Here is an 18,571-nt window from a genome sequence, read left to right on the forward strand (position 1 = left end):
TGGCCTTTTTATGTAGCCACTGCTTAACGTATCATTTCATCATGTCTGTAAGCCTGGTGACAAGGTGTTTCGGGCGGACCACTTATTTTCCCCTATGTTCTCTAGAGGGTCACCCCAGCACAACAGTGGTACATCAAACACAACATGGTTCCCCAGGTAGGCCGGATACATTTAGTAAGGAAGGACGGGAAATAACTATAACTAACAAATCGTTTTACGGATAACGTGTACATGAGAGAAATCATCCATCCCTTTGTGAGAGATAATCAATCTTCTGCTCACTGTCAATTATTTATCTTTACTCGCCATTACTAGTCAGCAGTACTGACTATCAAGATTCAGTGTGAAATGTTATAAATATGGATCTGAATCTGATCTGCCTTCACTCATCTTGAAGATGCAGCATGTAGTTGTGGCTGCCATCATTGGCCATACTGAACCAATTAATACGTACATGCTATGTTATCTAATAGAGGCAAACTAGTGTGCATAAACTCATAAACAACTTTGATTAACGTACATTAGCGGTTTATAAAGCACTCGGACCAAAACAGCACTCTTCACTGAACATTCTTTATGATGTGATCTCATTCCTTTTCATCACTACCGATTTATCATGGCAATTTAGCACTATTTTATAGCTCAAAATGACTTTGGATTGGATCTTTAAGGTTAGGGATAGGTGGCACAAATTGGCCAGCTATCTTCACACGGCCACATGGAACTTAACGATACATTCGTTAAGGAGACAATTCCGCCAAGCCTTGAAATGATTTGAGGAGAGAGAGAGAGAGAAAGTGTGAGAAAGAAATGTGTCAAGATGGGCGAACAAGCGAGGGGGCTTTGATCAGGCGGCACACAGAAGCACTCTTCCTCAGCCTCTCCCAGATCCTAGACTCTCATTAGACACGGCAGGAGTGTGCTGCTACCTACCTCCAAGATCCTCCTAAGAAGTGCATTGCCGTCTTCTGAAACATGCAAACAGACTCCTCTTTTTAGGTGTGTGTGTGTGTGTGGGGGGGGGGGGGTTGGGGGGCGGGGGGGTGAATGAATGATCTTTATTGTTATTGTAACAGGTACAACGAAATTCAAAAGAACTGAAGGACTGTGGATTAATATATGCTCTCCTCACGAATTGAAATTCATAGACAAAAATAGTCTAACAAAAGGGAATATTGGACATGGATAAACAAAATTCCAAAAGTAGTGGGCATAGGAAATGAGAGTGCTGGCTTGTCAAAGACACTCCACCGCCCCCGCCCCCCCCCATGCTCTCACTTCGCATGTATTGGTTAATGCCCGTCATAAATATGTATCGAGGGGAAAATAACTATGATCGTAATCTGATGGCCCTCCTTTGGGCATATGAAATACAAAGATAGACGTTCATTAAATTCCAAGTTCGACTCATGGCTGTAATGAGTCATCCCTGAGTGGCACTGTGTTTAATAAGCCAGGAAACAAAGTTCACTAGGGGGAAACACTGTTTTTCTCATTTTCAGAAAGGTAAATATTCAGGGGGTCCTCTTAGCTGCGAGAGCATGCTGGAGCATAGCAATTGAGAATGTATTGTGAATGCAAAGCCTACTTGAATTGGCCCACAGCAAATTAATGCAACTTGTTTGTACAGCCAGCCAGCTGTGACCGTGAGTCCTTAGTCAGGGGTGTCAAGCAGTTCTTCACCTCAGAGTAACCTATCCACTACACTTTTTACCATCGGCACTCTCAACCGGCTAACGCTCAGATGTGAAAAGCTAGTGTGTCACAATGCCATGCCTAAACTACTATGTGTTAGTGTTACTCATGTGCTAGGAAGTATTTTGTGGCCCTTTTTTGTGTCAAAAATGTTATTGTTCCTGTTAACATGCACTCAATACTTGACACCCTAATTACCTGGCTTTGTTTTTCTCCCTCACCTACAGCCCTGAAGGACCCCTGCAGTGAGGTGACCTGCAGCTATGGCAGCACCTGCATCCAGTCCTCGGACGGCCTGTCGGCCAAGTGCATGTGCCCCCTGAGTTGCGACGGCAAGCCCCAGGAGGTGGTGTGCGGCAGCGACGGCCAGGACTACCCCAACGAGTGTGAACTCCACAAGCAGGCTTGCCACAGCCAAAAGAACGTGCGCCTGCAGCACCAGGGATCCTGCGGTGAGTCCCTCGCCGCTCCCATTTTGTCACCGCTCTTTTCCAAATCTCCCACCCCTTTCTCTTCTACCACTTTACATCTTGTCTCTTAAATAGTTCTTTTTTTATTATTTATATCTAAAATGGATCATCGTAAATGGTTTCATGTTCTGCTCTGTGAAAACGTTCCCACGGTGCAGATTGTTGATGAACAAAGACAATATTTTTAAGGAGAAGCACTTGGAGGACTATCTTTTGTCTGTGCCTGCTGTTTTGGTTGTTTTGGTCGTTATCTCCTGAGGCATCTGGGTTTGAGGTATTCGGCTCATACAGAATCAGACAGAGAGAGCAGACAGGCTCCCCCATCCCAATGTGATGGGACCCTGAGGGGCGAAGAGAGGAAGGAGATGAGCACTCAGGTCTCCAGAGGACTGACTGTAATACATATCTAAGTGGAGCCGGTGAGCTCCGGTTTGCTCTGTACGGCCCGTCCAGACCCAGGAGAGTCGCCCCCCCTGGCCCATAATCTTCCCCAGCAATTCAAGCCTAGCCTTGGCAGCCTCAGCTCGCTCACCACCAGCTAGACAAATGGTGATGATTTATACATACAGCTCGGGCTAGTTCACTCACTGTCTGTCTAATTACCTCCCCCCCCCCCCCCCCCCATTCAACTGTAGAGGGCAGGAGTCCTGGAAATTGTTCTGGTGTGTTAATGGGAGGTAATGGTTTTTGCAGAGATAATGGCTGGCTCACGTGGCATCGCGTTACTGGAGTCGGTGCTTGCATTATGAAAAAAAGATGAACTTGTTGGTACTGGTCCCACATTTTTCCTCTCCTGTGTGAGCCATTCCATTGTGCTAATATACACAATCCCTGACCTGGCCATTGTATAATGTCCTGTCTTTCTGCCTTCCCAGCCTCAGTGAACGCCAAGCTCTGATAGCCCTTTTATGTGTGTCGTTGTTACTCTTTGTTTCCAAGCCAGGGCCTTGGAAACAAATTTCCCCCCGTTTTCTCTCTCTCTCTCTCTCTCTCTCTCTCTCTCTCTCGGTCTCTCTCTCTCTCTCTCTCTCTCTCTCTCTCGGTCTCTCTCTCTCTTTCTACTCCTCTTTCTTTCCCTGCCTGCTTTGTCTCGTCCCTCTGTGTGTTTCGAATGACTTGCTCCCAGCCTGGCAGTGTTTTAATGTAGCACAGCGGTACATAAATCCTTTGTCTTCTCTCATGCTGAAAGAGTGTGAAGGCTGGGGCTCCTATTTCAATAAGCATCTCTCCCAATTTCATTATGATTACAGCTGATATGGCCACTGCGCCAGCCTGGGTGCCTCTAGAGGAAGGGCGCGGGTCCGAATCAAATACAGCCGCTCTCCATCCATTTGGAACCTGTCGTCTTTCAGATCCAAAGGCTTTCCAGTCTGTCTCCAGGGCTTGTTTTAGCGATAGCGAGGCATATCTCTGGTGTGTATCCCATGGTGATGTATCACAGTGTCTCTCTCTATATCTCACTATGTCTTTTTCTCTCTCTCTCTCTCTCTCTCTCTCTCTCTCTCTCTCTCTCTCTCTCCCTCCCTCCATCCATAGACCCATGCAAAGACAGTGAGAACAACCTGAACGTGTTGTGCAAGGTGGAGCCTCGGACCCGCCAGCCTCTGACCTTCGCCCCCCCTGAGTCCTGCCCCCCAGGCAGCGAGCCACTGTGTGCCAGTGATGGACAAACGTACGACAACGAGTGCCAGATGACGCGGACGGGCATGCAGAAGGGCATCGAACTCAGGAAGATCCACCCGGGCCGCTGCAAGAAACAAGGTAAGAAGGCCATCGCCGATCGCTGAACTGATAGATAACACATTTTACATTTCCATTACATTTTTTGGCATTTAGCAGACGCCTTTATCCAAAGCGACTTACAACAAATACATTTGTCTAAGTAAGTGAATCATCTATCCATCAGTCATCGCAAGACAAAGTAATCTATGCTCGAGCCAGAGGCTACTGGCAGTCAAAATGCTAGAAGAAGGAAGAATTACCATAACACCATTCTAATAAATCAAATATATTGTATTGTATGCACATGGCCAAAAGCCTTTGTTTGATAATAGCTTGCAGAGTCTTATGTTATGCATCACAACAGGGATTTTACACCAAATCAAGTCAGCACTGTCAGGCTTATAGTACAGTACATGATTCTGATCTTAGGAAATCCAATGTTCATGTTGTGTGCTTAGGGCTTTGTGTGCAGTCCAGCCACACTCTATCTCCTCATCAATGATTTGAAGAACTCTCACCTCACACTGAGTTCCTCCACAGTGTTAATAGTCCTAAAGGCTTTAGAAAAGGCACTGTTAGTGTTATGGCTATGACATTTACATTACATTTGGCCATGAGCAGGCAGGGGTCATTCCTAGATTCATTATTTACATAAATGTATGCATATTCACATTATTAGCAGAACGCTGCTAAGCAAAAGGTTGTCCGTTGACTAAATAAAAACATTTATACGTTTTAAATATGAATGAATAATATACCATTAAACTTGTTTTGGACACAAGATGTTGGAAACAATCACCCGTTCTACCACATCCCAAAAGTGTTCTATTGGATTTAGATCTGGTGACTGGGAAGACGACTGAGGAACACTGAACTCATTGTCATGTTCATGAAGCCAGTTTGAGACGTTTTTTGTTTTGTGACACGGTGCATTATCATGCTGGAAGTAGCTATTAGAAGATCATTAGAAGATCACCCCAAGGTTCTTGGCTGTCTGGGAGGAGGTCACTGTAGAGCTCTCTGCTGTGATGGAGAAGTCTTGGAGAGGTGCAGGCTTTCCCAGGGAGGAGGAGTAGCTCAGTGTTGTTACCGTTGAGCTTGAAGTGGTGGGCTGACATCCAAGCAGAAATGTCTGCAAGACACGCAGAGACGTGTTGCCACCTGTGACTTGGAGAAGGGGGGAAGACAGGAAAAGTTGAGTGTCGTCTGTGTGTGCTTGAGTGTATCCACGTATTTGGATACGTACTCTACTTAGGTTGGTCAAATTGAGAAGAGATATGGTAGGACAGGGCTCAATGGCTAATGATAATGCCATTGATTGGATCATAGTTCAATTCAGATGAACCCATTCTGTTTTTGCCTTTTACACAAGTACAAATGAATGGTTAAATGAAGGGATTCTTTTTCTTTCTATTTTTTCTGCTATTCAAATTCGGATTTTTTAATATATGTTGAATATTTTCATTTGATATGCAGATCCATTAAATTGGGTCCTTTATACTAAATTGAAAATATGGTTTGATGCGTACCATGACATCATACAACCCTCTTATGTTCCCACCCAGATAACAGAGCATTGTAATTAAGTAGCAGCATAGCATGACTGCCTTACAAGAGAGAAAAGAGAACTGGCTTCCCAATTGAATTACTCTACCAATTTGATCCACTGATCAAGAATGTAATGAATTAAAAAGTACCATAAACGTGCTGCGAGCCGGAGAGAGTCTGCCTATTGTAAATGGTGATGCATGGATTCCAACTATACTGAGATTTTACCATTATGGATTACGACAGTGTGACATTTCCACCAATTTCTTCACCCATGTCCTTTGTCCCCCTTTACAGAGGAGTGTAAGGAGGAGTGCAAGTTCAACGGGGTGTGTCTGGTGGAGCGTTTGGGCGTGCGCTGCTCGTGTGAGCCCATCCAGTGCGACGGCACGTACAAGCCCCTGTGTGGCAAGGACGGACGCACCTACGTCAACGACTGTGAGCGCCTCAAGGCCGAGTGTCAGGCTAAAGCCCACATTCCTGTCAAGCAGCAAGGCCCGTGTGGTGAGTGTTGGATCATTGATGAGAAAAGGCTCAGGCCCCTGGGCGGTTTCTTTCTTCTGCTCTCTCTCTCTCTCTCTCTCTCTCCCTCCACCCTCTCTCTCTCTCTCCCTCTCTCCCCTCAGTCCCTTAACAGTGTCTCTGCCGTGTCGTCCTGTAAGTATGTGTGTTCGTTTGCTCTATGTACTGTTCCTTAATGGTTTGTGTTATGGTTTGTGGTGGGACTGGGAGGAAGCTATGAACAGACAGGATGTTCCATGTTACCGTGTGCCCTCACGTTTCCTCCTTCCACCTCCATATCCTCATCCTGGTCACGCCCCGCCATCAACATGAAGCCCTGTCTTCATGTTTCATTCATGTCTCCCTTCACTCTCTGGTAGTGCCAGTCTTTCACTTCAACGGGTCTCCGCACACACTGAGTCTTTGTCTCATCATATTTCTCTTTGTCTCTGTCTCTTTTCTTTTTTGTTGCTTTCTCTATAAAAAAAAAGGTATTCTTTCTTGTTTCAGTGCATCAGTCTGTCTGTCTTTGTCTGTGTGGCGTCTGCACAGGGCTGCTGTTGCTGGGACACACCGCTTGCTGCAGCGGGGGAGAGTTCAACCTTTGACCCTTTCTTGTGGACACTCTGACCACTAGGGGGATTGAGGAGGGGGGGCGCATATGCCTCCCTTTGGTCTCCTCCAAGTGGACTAAACAGGGGTGGTGGGGGTTGCCTTGTTCTCCTGATTCTCCCCCCCTTCTCTCTCTCTCTCTCTCACTCTCTCTCTCTCTCTCTCTCTCTCTCTCTCTCCCTCTCCCTCTCCCTATCCTTCCCTCTCTCATCTCTCTCCAATGAAGCTGTAAGTTCTCTCCATCCCAAAAGTCCAAGTTGTCTTTCCTCTCTTCTGAATGTGCACCTCCCTGCAGCCCTCTGTGCGGGGGAAAGAAAGCGTCAGTGAGGTTGGAGAGCTCTTCTTCTTCCAAGTGCTGTGTTTTGTCTCGTGTGAAAACCCCTCCCATTTCCCCCTCCCCCTTCCTATCCCTGTACCTAGAAAGGCATCTTCCCACCCTTGCATGGTACAATGCATGCCCTGCCCCAACCATCCCTTGCCATCCTGGACACTGATATTATCGGGTACGCATTAACCAGTACCCAAGTATCTGCTGACTAGCCCGCAATCTAAAGACTATGGGTGGTGCAACAGGACCGGACCAGACTGGAGGTGGAGGCCCCTGATTGACCCCACATTGTCACATAGATATTTCCTTGATAGACAGCTAAACATAGGACCCCAATACAGGACCAGTGGTGCTGGCTCCCCTGACAGATACCTCTGTATTGTTATCTGTTTGGAATTCTGAATAAGTAGTTGTCTTTTTGAGGTGATGACGACGGCGTCGCTGCAGTATCATGGTGTGACTCATTTGCATTGTTTTGCTGTCTCTTTCTTCAAAATGCATAAATTAAAATGTGAAAGTGGCAGGGGCGCTTATTTTTGGTTTATTTCATTATTTCTAGGCAGAGTAAATGGCTGTGCAGCCTTTCTTTTTCCTCCAGAATTTAGCCGGTGGCGAGTCACAGTATGTTTTTTCACAGATTTCTGTATTGACATTTGCATATTTTGCAAACAGCTCGCATAACACCCCCCCTATTGGATTTAATTAAACATCAAAAGAGGCAAGCAAGGTGCCCACCTGGTTTAATGTGCAAGATGCTGTTGGTTTAATGTGAAGGATGATGCAAAGAATTGTGGAGGGGGTGTTTGTGTTTGTGTGTGTTTGTGTGTGTGTGTGTGTGTGTGTGTGTGTGTGTGTGTGTGTGTGTGTGTGTGTGTGTGTGTGTACTGTGTATGTGTGTGTGTGTGTGTGTGTGTGTGTGTGTATGGTTGCTATGTCTGGACACCTGTGCACAGTTTGATGTTTAATTATAGACGACTCTCCCTCTCTCTCCTTTCCCTTCGTTTTCCTCTCCTCCTTTGGATGTCTTTATCTCTCAGCGTGTTTGGACTACTCAGTTCAGATTAGATAGGGCCCCTGTAAGGCTTAGTGATTCAAAGCCCAGACAAAGTCCTCTGTGTGTGTGTGTGTGTGTGTGTTTGTGTGTGTGTGTGTGTGTGTGTGTGTGTGTATGTGTGTGTGTGTGTGTGTGTGTGTGTGTGTGTGTGTGTGTGTGTGTGTGTGTGTGCGTGCGTGCATGCGTGCTTTGATGTAGTCTCTCTACATTGTATGTGTCGATGTGTACAGTACATCTGTGTGTATCCATTCATATGTGTTTGTCTAAATGGCTGCCTTGTTTCTTAGCAATCAATAGCACAATGCAGACTTACAGCGCCACGCGGCAGCGATGGGTTTGGTCGACAGTGGCTGCCATTGTCTCACACTGTACTCATAACTTAACCATAACACAATGAAAAGGCTTGTCTCATCCTCTCCAACTCACACCACCTTTGGGAGGCCAGTCTCCATGTAGTGTGATTTCAAAGAGACATTGAAAAAGAGGCCTAAACTATTCAACACCTGGGACTGGGTATTAAAGAGAGGAAGGGTGGAAGAGCACTCTCACCTCCCCAAACTCTCCTGGAGAAAAATGAAGCTGTCACTCTCACATCGAGTCTACCCATCCAGCTACCGTCCTTACTGCAGTGCAGACCCAAATGTTGGTTACTCCAACAAATGTTTTTGATTTGTATCGTATTTGTACAATGTTGATTCATAGGAACATAATATTAGATCATATTATGATCGCACTTCATTTCTATGATTTTTTCAGCCATAGCCACAATCGAGTTCCTCAGGAATGTACTCTGGACAAGCTCTCACAAGAGTTTTATGAATTGAAAGTAGCAATTTCTAGCATTCCTTGGATACTCAGATGAAAACTGTCAAAGATGCTTGGACTCTCACTCAACTATAAGAAACTGATACAGTGCACTGCTACAAGACACATGAACAGCTCATAGACAGACAGACAGACAGACAGACACATGGATGGACGGAAGGACGGACAGACAGACACAAAAGTAGTCAGCTACTGTAGATAATTAGTAGTTATCAATGGAGGACAAAGGTGCCAATTTGTTGGGTTTGTCTGTGTGTGTGTGTGTGTGTGTGTGTGCGTGTGTATGCGTGAGCGTTCCCTCCGGAGTTTAACATAAAATCAGTCAGCCATAGACACATTGTCATTGACAAAGAACTCGGCGAACGGGAGTTGCAATCGAAAAAATGGTCGCCTAAGGTGACAAAAAATCTCTCCAGCGAATATTTATCATTTGCATGTTTATTTGATTAGCATCTCGCGAGCCCGACGCCACCAGCCACGGTGATTATACTCATAAACAATAATAAGCCGAGTACCCATTGAACCTCGCAACGACCTACAGTGCTGTTTGGTAATGAATCTAATTAGCTGGGCTGCATAGGGAGTTAGCTTGTTGGTTTGTTGTACCAAGGATTTTATTAACTGTGGCCCTTCACTGTCATCTGAAGCAGGGGGAGAATGTGGGTCACTGTGGTGGCAGAGTGGCATCAGTCACTACCAGGGATTATGGGGTACTCAGTGGGGTGCCGGGGTGAAAATATGGCAAGCCAGACATCCTACCCTCCCCTCCCCCACCTGTCTGTTGCAGCTCTCCTCTCTCTATCCCTCTCTTTCTCTTCCTGGTCCATGTGTTGTGTGCCCTCTGTGTGCACAGTGCTCCCCGAACTGAGTCACCATGCGAAAGATGACCATCTGGTGTTTGACAGCCTGCTTCCTCTCCTCTCCTCCTCTCTTCTTCCTCTGCTCCTCCTCTCCTCACCCCTTCCCTCCTCTCCCTTCCCTCCCCTCTTCTCCTGTCCTCTTCCTCTTCCCTCAGTAAATACGCTAATTTCATGAGATGAAGGAGCTCATCTTGTCTCTGTTCCCTCTCTGCCGTTTTGTTTGTCTTTGTTTGTTTTCCCTTGTTCTTTCCCCCTCTTCATACCGCCCTCTCTCTCTCTCTCTCTCTCTCTCTCTCTCCCTCTCTCTCTCTCTCTCTCCCTCTCTCCGTCTCTGTCTCTCTCTCGCTCTCTCTCTCCATCTCTCTCTCCGTCTCTCTGTCTCTCTATCTCTCTCTCCGTCTCTCTTTCTCTCTCTCTCTCTCCCTCTCTCTGTTTTTCATTGCATTTTATATGCTATTGTCTTAGAAGAAGAGCAGCAGTGTGTTTTATAAATTCAGCATGGAGGATGAGGAGCTCTGTCCCCTCACAGCCATTACTCTGGGATAAGTGCTCAGTAGCAGGCAAACACCGCCCCAGGGTGTTCCTTTTACTGTATGCTAATATTTAGCCTGTTCCTTTCCCGCTCCCCGTACCTACTTTAGTATGTTACATAAATGTTTTTACTGCAAGCAAGACATGGGGGGGTGGGAGCACACCCTACAGCACAAGAACTAGGAATGTGTCGTCCTTGCTTTCTATAGGATGTTTGGTCACAATGGACAGTACTGCCAGCCATCCTTCTTGGTTGATTGGCTATTGAGAGCGGTGGGGGAGTGTCTCTCGGATTCCCGCCCCTCACTGGCTTCGGGAGTAAACCGGCATTGGAAAGGGAGCTGGGGAAGATTCCAATCTACATATGTATGAGCACAGAGGAGCTCACAGAAATAATCTCCCGACATTTACATCCATATGTACAGGGTTAACCGCATACATTTACGCAGACAAACAAGAATGAGACACTCCATCTTCTGGGCTTACACAGACGGCCCGCTGAGGATGTTTGGCTTGGCAGAGTTATGACGGAGGTAATACTCAGGTCGGTTAGAGAAAATCTCTATTTGCTTGTCAGATACAAGCTCTAAGTCCTGCCTAATGGCAGTTTTGGGAGCAACCGAGCCCCTCCTCCTCTGTGGAGGACAACTGTCACAACTTTGGCAGAACGTTTGTCGATCCACCCGAGGCTATGGGTTCTGCTAACATTCTGTGCTACTATACTACCACCGTCTTAAAGCCCACTTCAACAGACAGGGAGTTTAATCACTGAGGTCTTAAGCTGAGCTCACTCAACACTAACATATCAGGCTAATTAAAAAGCAAAAAGAAAGTGGGAGTCTGGGGGGTGGGGGGTGGGGGGTGCAGCGGCTTGTGGGGAGAGTGATGGCAGAAGTCCCTACGTTTTACTGAGGCAGAAACAGTGCTGTGTGTGTGTGTGTGTGTGTGTGTGTGTCCATTGTCCTATTGCAGATATAGGACCCACTAGGGCCCTGTTGAGAAGTCTATTCCTAAACTGCACAACTAGGATCCTTGATTAGATAGAATTACTCATCTCTAAGATGACGACTCCCACGCGTGCTCCTTCATTCCTCTTCATCCACCACCACGCTTTTATTGCTTCTTCTCACGTCTTAGGTGACTCTGCAATTGCACATTCACATATTCCCTCTATTTCAAACATACACACACACACACATACACACATAGTGAGTCCCTGTCTCGCCTCTCTCGTCTGGTATACCAAATGAGGGGACTTGAAATGGAGTGGTTGTGTGAGAGGCACCCCAGCTCTCAGTCTCTGTCCCATAGACGCATATGGCTGTCAGTGAGAGCTGGAGAAGCGAGTCCTTGAACATAGCCACAGCCATACAGGCCTCAGGGATGACAGGCTGCTGCTTCAAAGCCCTCTGACTGCATCTGTAAGAGAAAAGACACTTTCAGTTTCTTTTCACTGAGAGAATATATATGCAAGCCATATCAATTACCAAACCTGGGAAAGGGCTGCTGAAAGTTCCACTAACTCTCTAATGCATGGCTCTCTCCCTGTAAAATTAGAAACTAACTTCCACTGGGAGTTTCCCTCCCAAAACAATTGGCCCCAAGAGGGAGCAGGGGAATAATACAAATGAGAAGAATAAGAAGGGCTTTTTTGCAAGAAAACAAAAGGAACAAGAGACAAAAGCGTTATCAGAGGGTACAGTTGCAATTTAGGAGACCTTGGGAAATGGGCCGGTGAACCTTCATGAAGGGCATGGGTGTATGTTGATCAGGCCCCTAACACCAGCCTGTATCTGGTGCTTAACACACGCACACACACGCACACACACACACACACACACACACACACACACACACACACACACACATGCACACACACACACACACACACACGCACACACACACACATGCACACACGCATGCACACACGCATACACACACGCACACACACACATGCACACACGCACGCGCACACACACACACACACACACACACACACACACACACACACACCCACACACACACACAGTGAGGGTAAAAAGATCAGGGGGGAATCGCCTTTTATTAGGCCCTGCAAAATTAGGCATAGTTCCAGCGCTTACATATTTATGTGCCAATTCAGAAGCTCTGGCTTCCCACAACATAGAAATCAATAGCAGTGTTCCACTGCTTAAGCCGAAACATTCCCATTAGAAAAAGTGAGAGCCTGTCTCCTGGCTCAAGATCCGTAAAGATTTGTTCAATTATGGGTCGCCGCTGGGCAATAGATATAGGCAGGTGATCACTCCTCACACTGGGACTGGGCTGGGCCAGGTTTTTACAGGAGTACGGCGTACAGGCTAGCGTTTCAGTTCAGAGTATAGGTAGGCTTTCTTCTTATGTGTTGGACTCAATACTTCAAGAGCCTGTTAAAACTGTGGATGACGCCTACTCAGTAGCAGTGATACAGTGTCCACTCATAACACTCGAGTCTGAATTAAGAGAAATGTTGCCCTGGTTTTGGCCGAGAAAACCTGTGATAATGGTTTGTGTCAAATATCTTCCCTCCCTTTTTAGAATAATGGTGCGTCTTACAGTTCCAAGATGACGTCACCGCTATCTACCCTCCCTTTCCACCTGCTATATAATGGGAAAGATAGAGCCTCTGTTATCTCTTGATTATTTACCCCGAGTGCAAGACTCTGGGGGTGCGGGTAGTATTAAATGCATCCGTGCATTCAGAAAGAAACGGCAAGCTCTTAAGAAGAGCACCCGTTGTGATGGCGTCTAATCCCATAATAATCAGGGTAATGAAAGCATCACAGGTAGGGGGACAGGTGGAATTTCCAGAGCAACCACCCTGACAAAAAAAGCTCTTGGTAGAGTGGTCGGGGTTTGTTATAGGGTGGGATTGGACAGTACAGCTCAGTAGCTACTATCTTCCCTACTATCTCCCCCCAGCACCATCCCTCCTTTCACTCTCACCCTCAATGGAAGCTGCAGATCAAACGCACCCTGTCTCTCCTCCCTCCTGCCTTTTTGATCACCCAACGGCAGACACACCTGGTTGGACGCACGTCCCAGCGCCGCACGCCTGGCATTCCAATCAGCCTGGTTCCACAGCCCTCGTTTCCTCTGACTGCCGGGTTGACACAGTTCCGTATGCCATCGTCTCCTGAGGCCTTTGGTTTTAAGCGACAAGCAGTCGGACTATCATCACACATGCACGCCACGCACACACACACACTACACCCGACCCCAACTCAGCCACCCCCTTCCGTAGGCACACTCGACTAACCTGAGCGAGATGTCGTTTCCCCCCCGTTCTCCCCCCCCACCCCTGGCCCACTTCCCTCCCCTACTACGCCACCACACACCAACTCCAGTCCCACAGTGCCCTGATCTCTTTAACCAGGGCCCAAAAAGTAATGAAGTTATAGCGGAGCAGACTCCTTTCTCTGATGTTCACATTTCATATCTCTCTGCCCAGGAGCTCGGCTTTGTGAATTAGAAAGCAGAGATCTCTTTTTCTCCACCTCTGGTTTCCTTTTCTTTTTTTCCCCTCACCCTGTCACTGTCTCTCTTTCAGTCTGTCGATAAAGGACACCTAGTACTGGAGCAGAGGCTCTTCACTAAAATGCAAATGGTTGCCTTTGAACAGCATTCTGGAATTAAGATTTAATAGGCCAATTTACCACCTAAAAAATAAGTACCTCTACTGTTCTTTGTTAGTTTCTTATGAATGCTACAGGACTATGTTTTTCCCATCATTTGTGGGTGTATGTCTATGGTGGCTCATGAGTCAGAGGACAGAACAATACAGGAGTAAGTACCATAGATGTTAATACTTGACCATAGGTTGACCATGTAAGTTAGAATTGCGAAGACAACTAGCCGCTTCCATCGAACCTGGCAACCCCCTCTTCTAATCTCAACCCTTATGATCCTCCATCAACCAATGCTCCCCCCTTCCCTATATCCCCATCCCCTAGACCCGTACCCTGCCTCAAGCCCCCTCAACCCCCGTCCCCCTGTCCCTCCACCCTCTCCCTCTTACCTATCCTCTCCCCCTGTTTCCCACGCTAACCCCATGTCTCTTATCCGGGGTGGGTTCAGATCTTCACGCGCTCAGCCCGTGCCTGCAGAAGACCTGCGAGTTCGGGGCGGTGTGCGTTGTGAAGAACGAGGAGCCCGTGTGCGAGTGCCCCGAGGCGTGCCCCCAGATGCAGGACCCTGTGTGCGGCAGCAACGGCCACAGCTACGGAAGCCAGTGCGAGATGAGGGCCATGGGCTGCGCCCTGCAGAAGGAGATCCACATCCAGCACAGAGGCCCCTGTGGTAAGTACTGGACCTCATCCTCAACAGCCATCATCATGATCACATCATGTATCACATCATAGCATCATGTCATCGGCATAAAGCATCGTATGGCCCATTGATGTGTGGTCATATACGGTCATTTAGCAGATGCTTTTGAGCACATGTATTCAGTGTATGTGCCCCCTGTGGGAATGAAACAACTACAACCGCATGCACCATGCTCCAACCAACTGTGCAGACGGAACCATTTTCTGCACTGCACTGTAGCGCTCTGTGCTCAGAGCGCCGTACGCCATCCCCCCTCTCCCCTCTCACATTGCTCTCCCCTCATTCTCCTATCCTCTCACCCTCCCCTGTCTCTTCAGCACTCCTCCAGGCCCGCACACAAGCCTGCAATTTCCCTCTTTTTACCTTTTTAGGGATGATGCACTTTGCTTCAAATGAGAGAGAGAAGCAGCCATGCTTCTGTGTAATTGGCTACATGAGTCATGGCCCTTTGTCTCCGTGATCTCTTGGCAGAGCTCAAGGGGGTAAAAATATCTTGGCGTCCTCCGCAGGCACTCATCGACTTTGCCCTGTTTTCTTTTTCTTTTCAATAAGAGCTTGGCAAATCCATTTAGGTGGATCTACTTCAGTGATGCTTAATGACATCTACAGCAGTAGTGGTTGATGATGATGGTCATTTTCCTTTGAACTCTGGCACAGTGTTTACGCTCTTAGTCCTACTGTGGGTCTCAGTGTATGTCGGAGCACCCTTAGTTCCTTTAGTCAGAGTTGGATTGGTGTTGTTGTTGTTTTACTACTGTAGGCTATGAACTGGCCATAGTGCCTGCAGAACACGTACTAAGTGCTCTAGGCTATGATGCAGTGTGCCAACGTAGCCTACAGTTAAGTGTAGAATAGTGTAGAATAACCAAGCATTGAACAGACATGAAATAACAATGAAAAAGAGAAAACGAAAATGTTTACCCAATGCAAGACACTGTTGATTCCTTTGGCCTGCTCCCTATTGTATCATAAACCTGCAATAGTTTATGGAGATCACTAGATGCCTGAAGACATTCAGTAGGCTGTAAGGCATCCTTATCATCGTTATCCGTCCGGTAAAGCTGCTACGTCTGTTACCAAGGGGGAACAATTATATTTGTCTGGGTAGGCTTAACACCTTTACACCAAGCTATTCATAGCTACCCCCTTATTACTCATTGTAGTCCTGCTGGGGGGGTCCAGTGACTCTGCCATTCCCTCCTCGTCTGTCAGCTCCCCCATTGCGACTGACAGCCTCCTGCCCCATTCCAAATTGAAATCCTACACGTACGGATGTATTCCAATGGGAAATGGAGCCAAAGGAATGTTTGAGCTGGGCGGGCAAACTCAATTTGGAACGGCGCGGTGTAGGTAGACAGGTCTCGCCACGGCTCTGGAGGAGGGTAATGAATAGTCTTTATTTAAAAAGGCACGAGTGAGCTGGCGAGCGGGCCGCTGCGGAGTATGTGTTTGTAATACAGCACTATGGATGGGACTGGCTCCCCACAGGAGCAGGCGTCAGCGGAACAAGGCAATAAAAACACAGGCAGTGGGCGAAGCCCACTGGAGGAATGATGATGATGTTGTTGATGATGATGGGGTTATTCTGTGCTGTTTTATTCCGTTTACAGGGCTCTGCTGAATCTCTCTGCTATTGTCTGTGTTAATTATCACATGTGTTTTGTCTTTTGTGGGCTTGCTCACCAGACCCCATCTGTGCGTTTCTGTGTGTGTGTGTTTGTCGGTTTCCGTGTCGGTGTGTATGTGTATGTGTGTGTGTGTGTGTGTGTGTGTGTGTTTGGGCCTGTACATTTGTTTTGTCTCATAGGTTTTCATACAGACACAACCTGCAAATGTGTGTGGGTGGGCCAGCTGTAGGCCTATGTGTGTGTGGGTGGGCCAGCTGTAGGCCTATGTGTGTGTGCCTTCATAATTTAATGTTTTCCCCGCGTGGGCTGAAAAATTGTGGTAAAAAGAAGCTGTTATCTTCATGGCTCAGGTGCAGGTCTGATAGTGATATGAGTGAAAAAAATAATTATTCAATGTTTTGAGTGGCGGGTGACCTTGTATGCTTGGCAGGAAGAGGCATGCATGGTTAATAGACCTCAGAAGGATATCACTTGCTCTGAAAGGCAGAAAGGCAATTCATATATATTAACCCAAATAAATGAGAGAGAAGGAGAGAAGTCATTTAGAATGCAACACCAGGTGTTTTTTCTCACAGGTGCTGGAAACGATGCATAGGCCCCTACTCCGAGTTGGATATATAGGTCACATAAGCAAAGCACCAGAGTCGTGGAGAGAGAGGGAGAGAGTGGAGAGGGAAAGGCAGATTGTGGAAAAGTAATAAACGAGGGCTGTAAGAGAGACGGAGGTAAGTAAGATGAGGAGGAGCAGGAGGAGAGGGACGTAGCCGACTTAATAGAGCGGGCGTCGGCTGGGGACTTTTTATCGCCTGGGCATTTTCAGAGTCCTTCAAAAAGCAAACCACTCCTTTTCTTTTTCATGTCTCCGATCCAGACGCTGGCCATATTCCTCAGAGGGAACGAGTACGCTTTGGAGGCCGGAGAGGCTCTTTGCTTTCCACGCCCTCTTTCACTCCATCACTCTGAACGGCGTCCTCAAGGCCACTTTTTACTACCCACCTCCCCCCTTCCTCCCGCCGTGGTGAACCCCCTCAGCCCGCCCTTCCTCCTCCTCTGACAAGAATGCCCCATCAGGGGAGCAGCCACTGTTATGTCCAGGCCCCTGTTTACAGGCTGGAACTCCAGCGAGCGGTATGCGCCCGCGATTAGCCGCCGCTGTGCTGGAAGTGGGGGAGCGAGTGAGCGAGCAAGGCGAGAAGGAGATAAAAAAAAGCCAGCCTTTATCGGGACACAGGGCCTGATAAAGGAAGACACTCGCCGCCGCGTTGTTGTGATTTATAGCCCCCAGGTCGTAGAGCCGCCGTCACGGGTGATCCATTCCCCCGAGCGAGCTGAGGTGCTTTTTTACCACTGTTTTTTAATCAGGCCCCAGGGCTGCCCGACTTGCCGACGGCGAGTGTCTGAGTGGTGGGTGGTAGCGAGCAAGGGGGGGGGGAGAAAGTTGAGTTTATTACGGTGTAATAAACGGGTCCATAATGCAGAAGATTTGGGGGAGGTTTCGGCCTGCCTTGCTCCTCTCGATTAGCACTAAATCAGCAGCTGTTTTTCCCGGGCGGCTAATTGAATTTGATAGTGGCGGCGCTATGCTAATGTAAACCTCCAGGTGTCACTGGCATCGGGGATAGCGGCTTCCTCCACTTTCCGCAGGGATCGGTGTTCACTTGCTGGTTGGTTCAGGTCCTGCGAGCGGAAAACAATAATGCCATGATCTGAGGACAGAGTGAGAGAGAGAAAGAGAGAGGGAGAGAGCCCAGGGTAGACGGAGAGAGAGAGAGAGAAAGAGAGAGAGAGAGCCCTCAGTAGGCCTACAGAATATTATCCAGTGAAACAGCTGACTACAGTTTGTAAGCCATCTGGGTATGTGTGTCTGACAGTCTCAACACGACAGGCCTATTATTAGCATTATTATTAAGCTAGGGTTTACTGGTGGTACACAAATGACATCATGATCAATCACAGGCTGGATTTAGCAGAGCCACCACTCAGCTGGTGAGAGAAGATGTGGGAAAAATCGGGTTTGAGACAGCACCACACAGAACACCTCTTTCTCTCCTGCCCCTCATCTCGCCTTCTCTCTCCTCCCTTCCTCCTTTCTCTAAACTTGCCACTCTTAACTGTGTCCCCCCAGATGAGGCCTGTGCCAACTGCTCGTTCGGGGCAATCTGCGACGCGCAGACTGGTAACTGCGTGTGTCCGTCTGAGTGTGTGGAGTCCCACCAGCCCGTGTGTGGAAGTGACAGCACCACCTACGACAGCGAGTGTGAGCTCCACGTGCGGGCCTGTACCCAGCAACTTGACCTGCGGGTGGTCGCCCAGGGAGAGTGCAGTGAGTAACTAACACAGTGTGTGTGTGTGTGTGTGTGTGTGTGTGTGTGTGTGTGTGTGTGTGTGTGTGTGTGTGTGTGTGCGCGTGTGTGTGTGTGCGCGTGTGTGCGCGTGTGTGTGTGTGTGTG

The 18,571-nt window shown here is 47.8% G+C and overlaps 1 protein-coding gene across 1 annotated transcript in view; it reads left to right on the plus strand.

Annotated features, from left to right (window-relative positions):
• agrn (agrin) overlaps window positions 1-18,571 on the plus strand; it is a gene marked incomplete at both ends in the record, with an annotated part of 198,329 nt that overhangs the window by 132,068 nt on the left and 47,690 nt on the right. Inside the window, 5 exons of the mRNA XM_080534511.1 lie at window positions 1,923-2,147; window positions 3,702-3,926; window positions 5,733-5,939; window positions 14,242-14,463; window positions 18,247-18,444. Of these exons, the coding sequence (XP_080390637.1) occupies window positions 1,923-2,147; window positions 3,702-3,926; window positions 5,733-5,939; window positions 14,242-14,463; window positions 18,247-18,444 (1,077 nt within the window). The remainder of the gene's footprint in view (window positions 1-1,922; window positions 2,148-3,701; window positions 3,927-5,732; window positions 5,940-14,241; window positions 14,464-18,246; window positions 18,445-18,571) is intronic.

The sequence above is a fragment of the Nansenia antarctica genome (assembly GCF_963989245.1).
Source record: "Nansenia antarctica genome assembly, chromosome: 6".
Lineage (NCBI taxonomy): Eukaryota > Metazoa > Chordata > Actinopteri > Argentiniformes > Microstomatidae > Nansenia > Nansenia antarctica.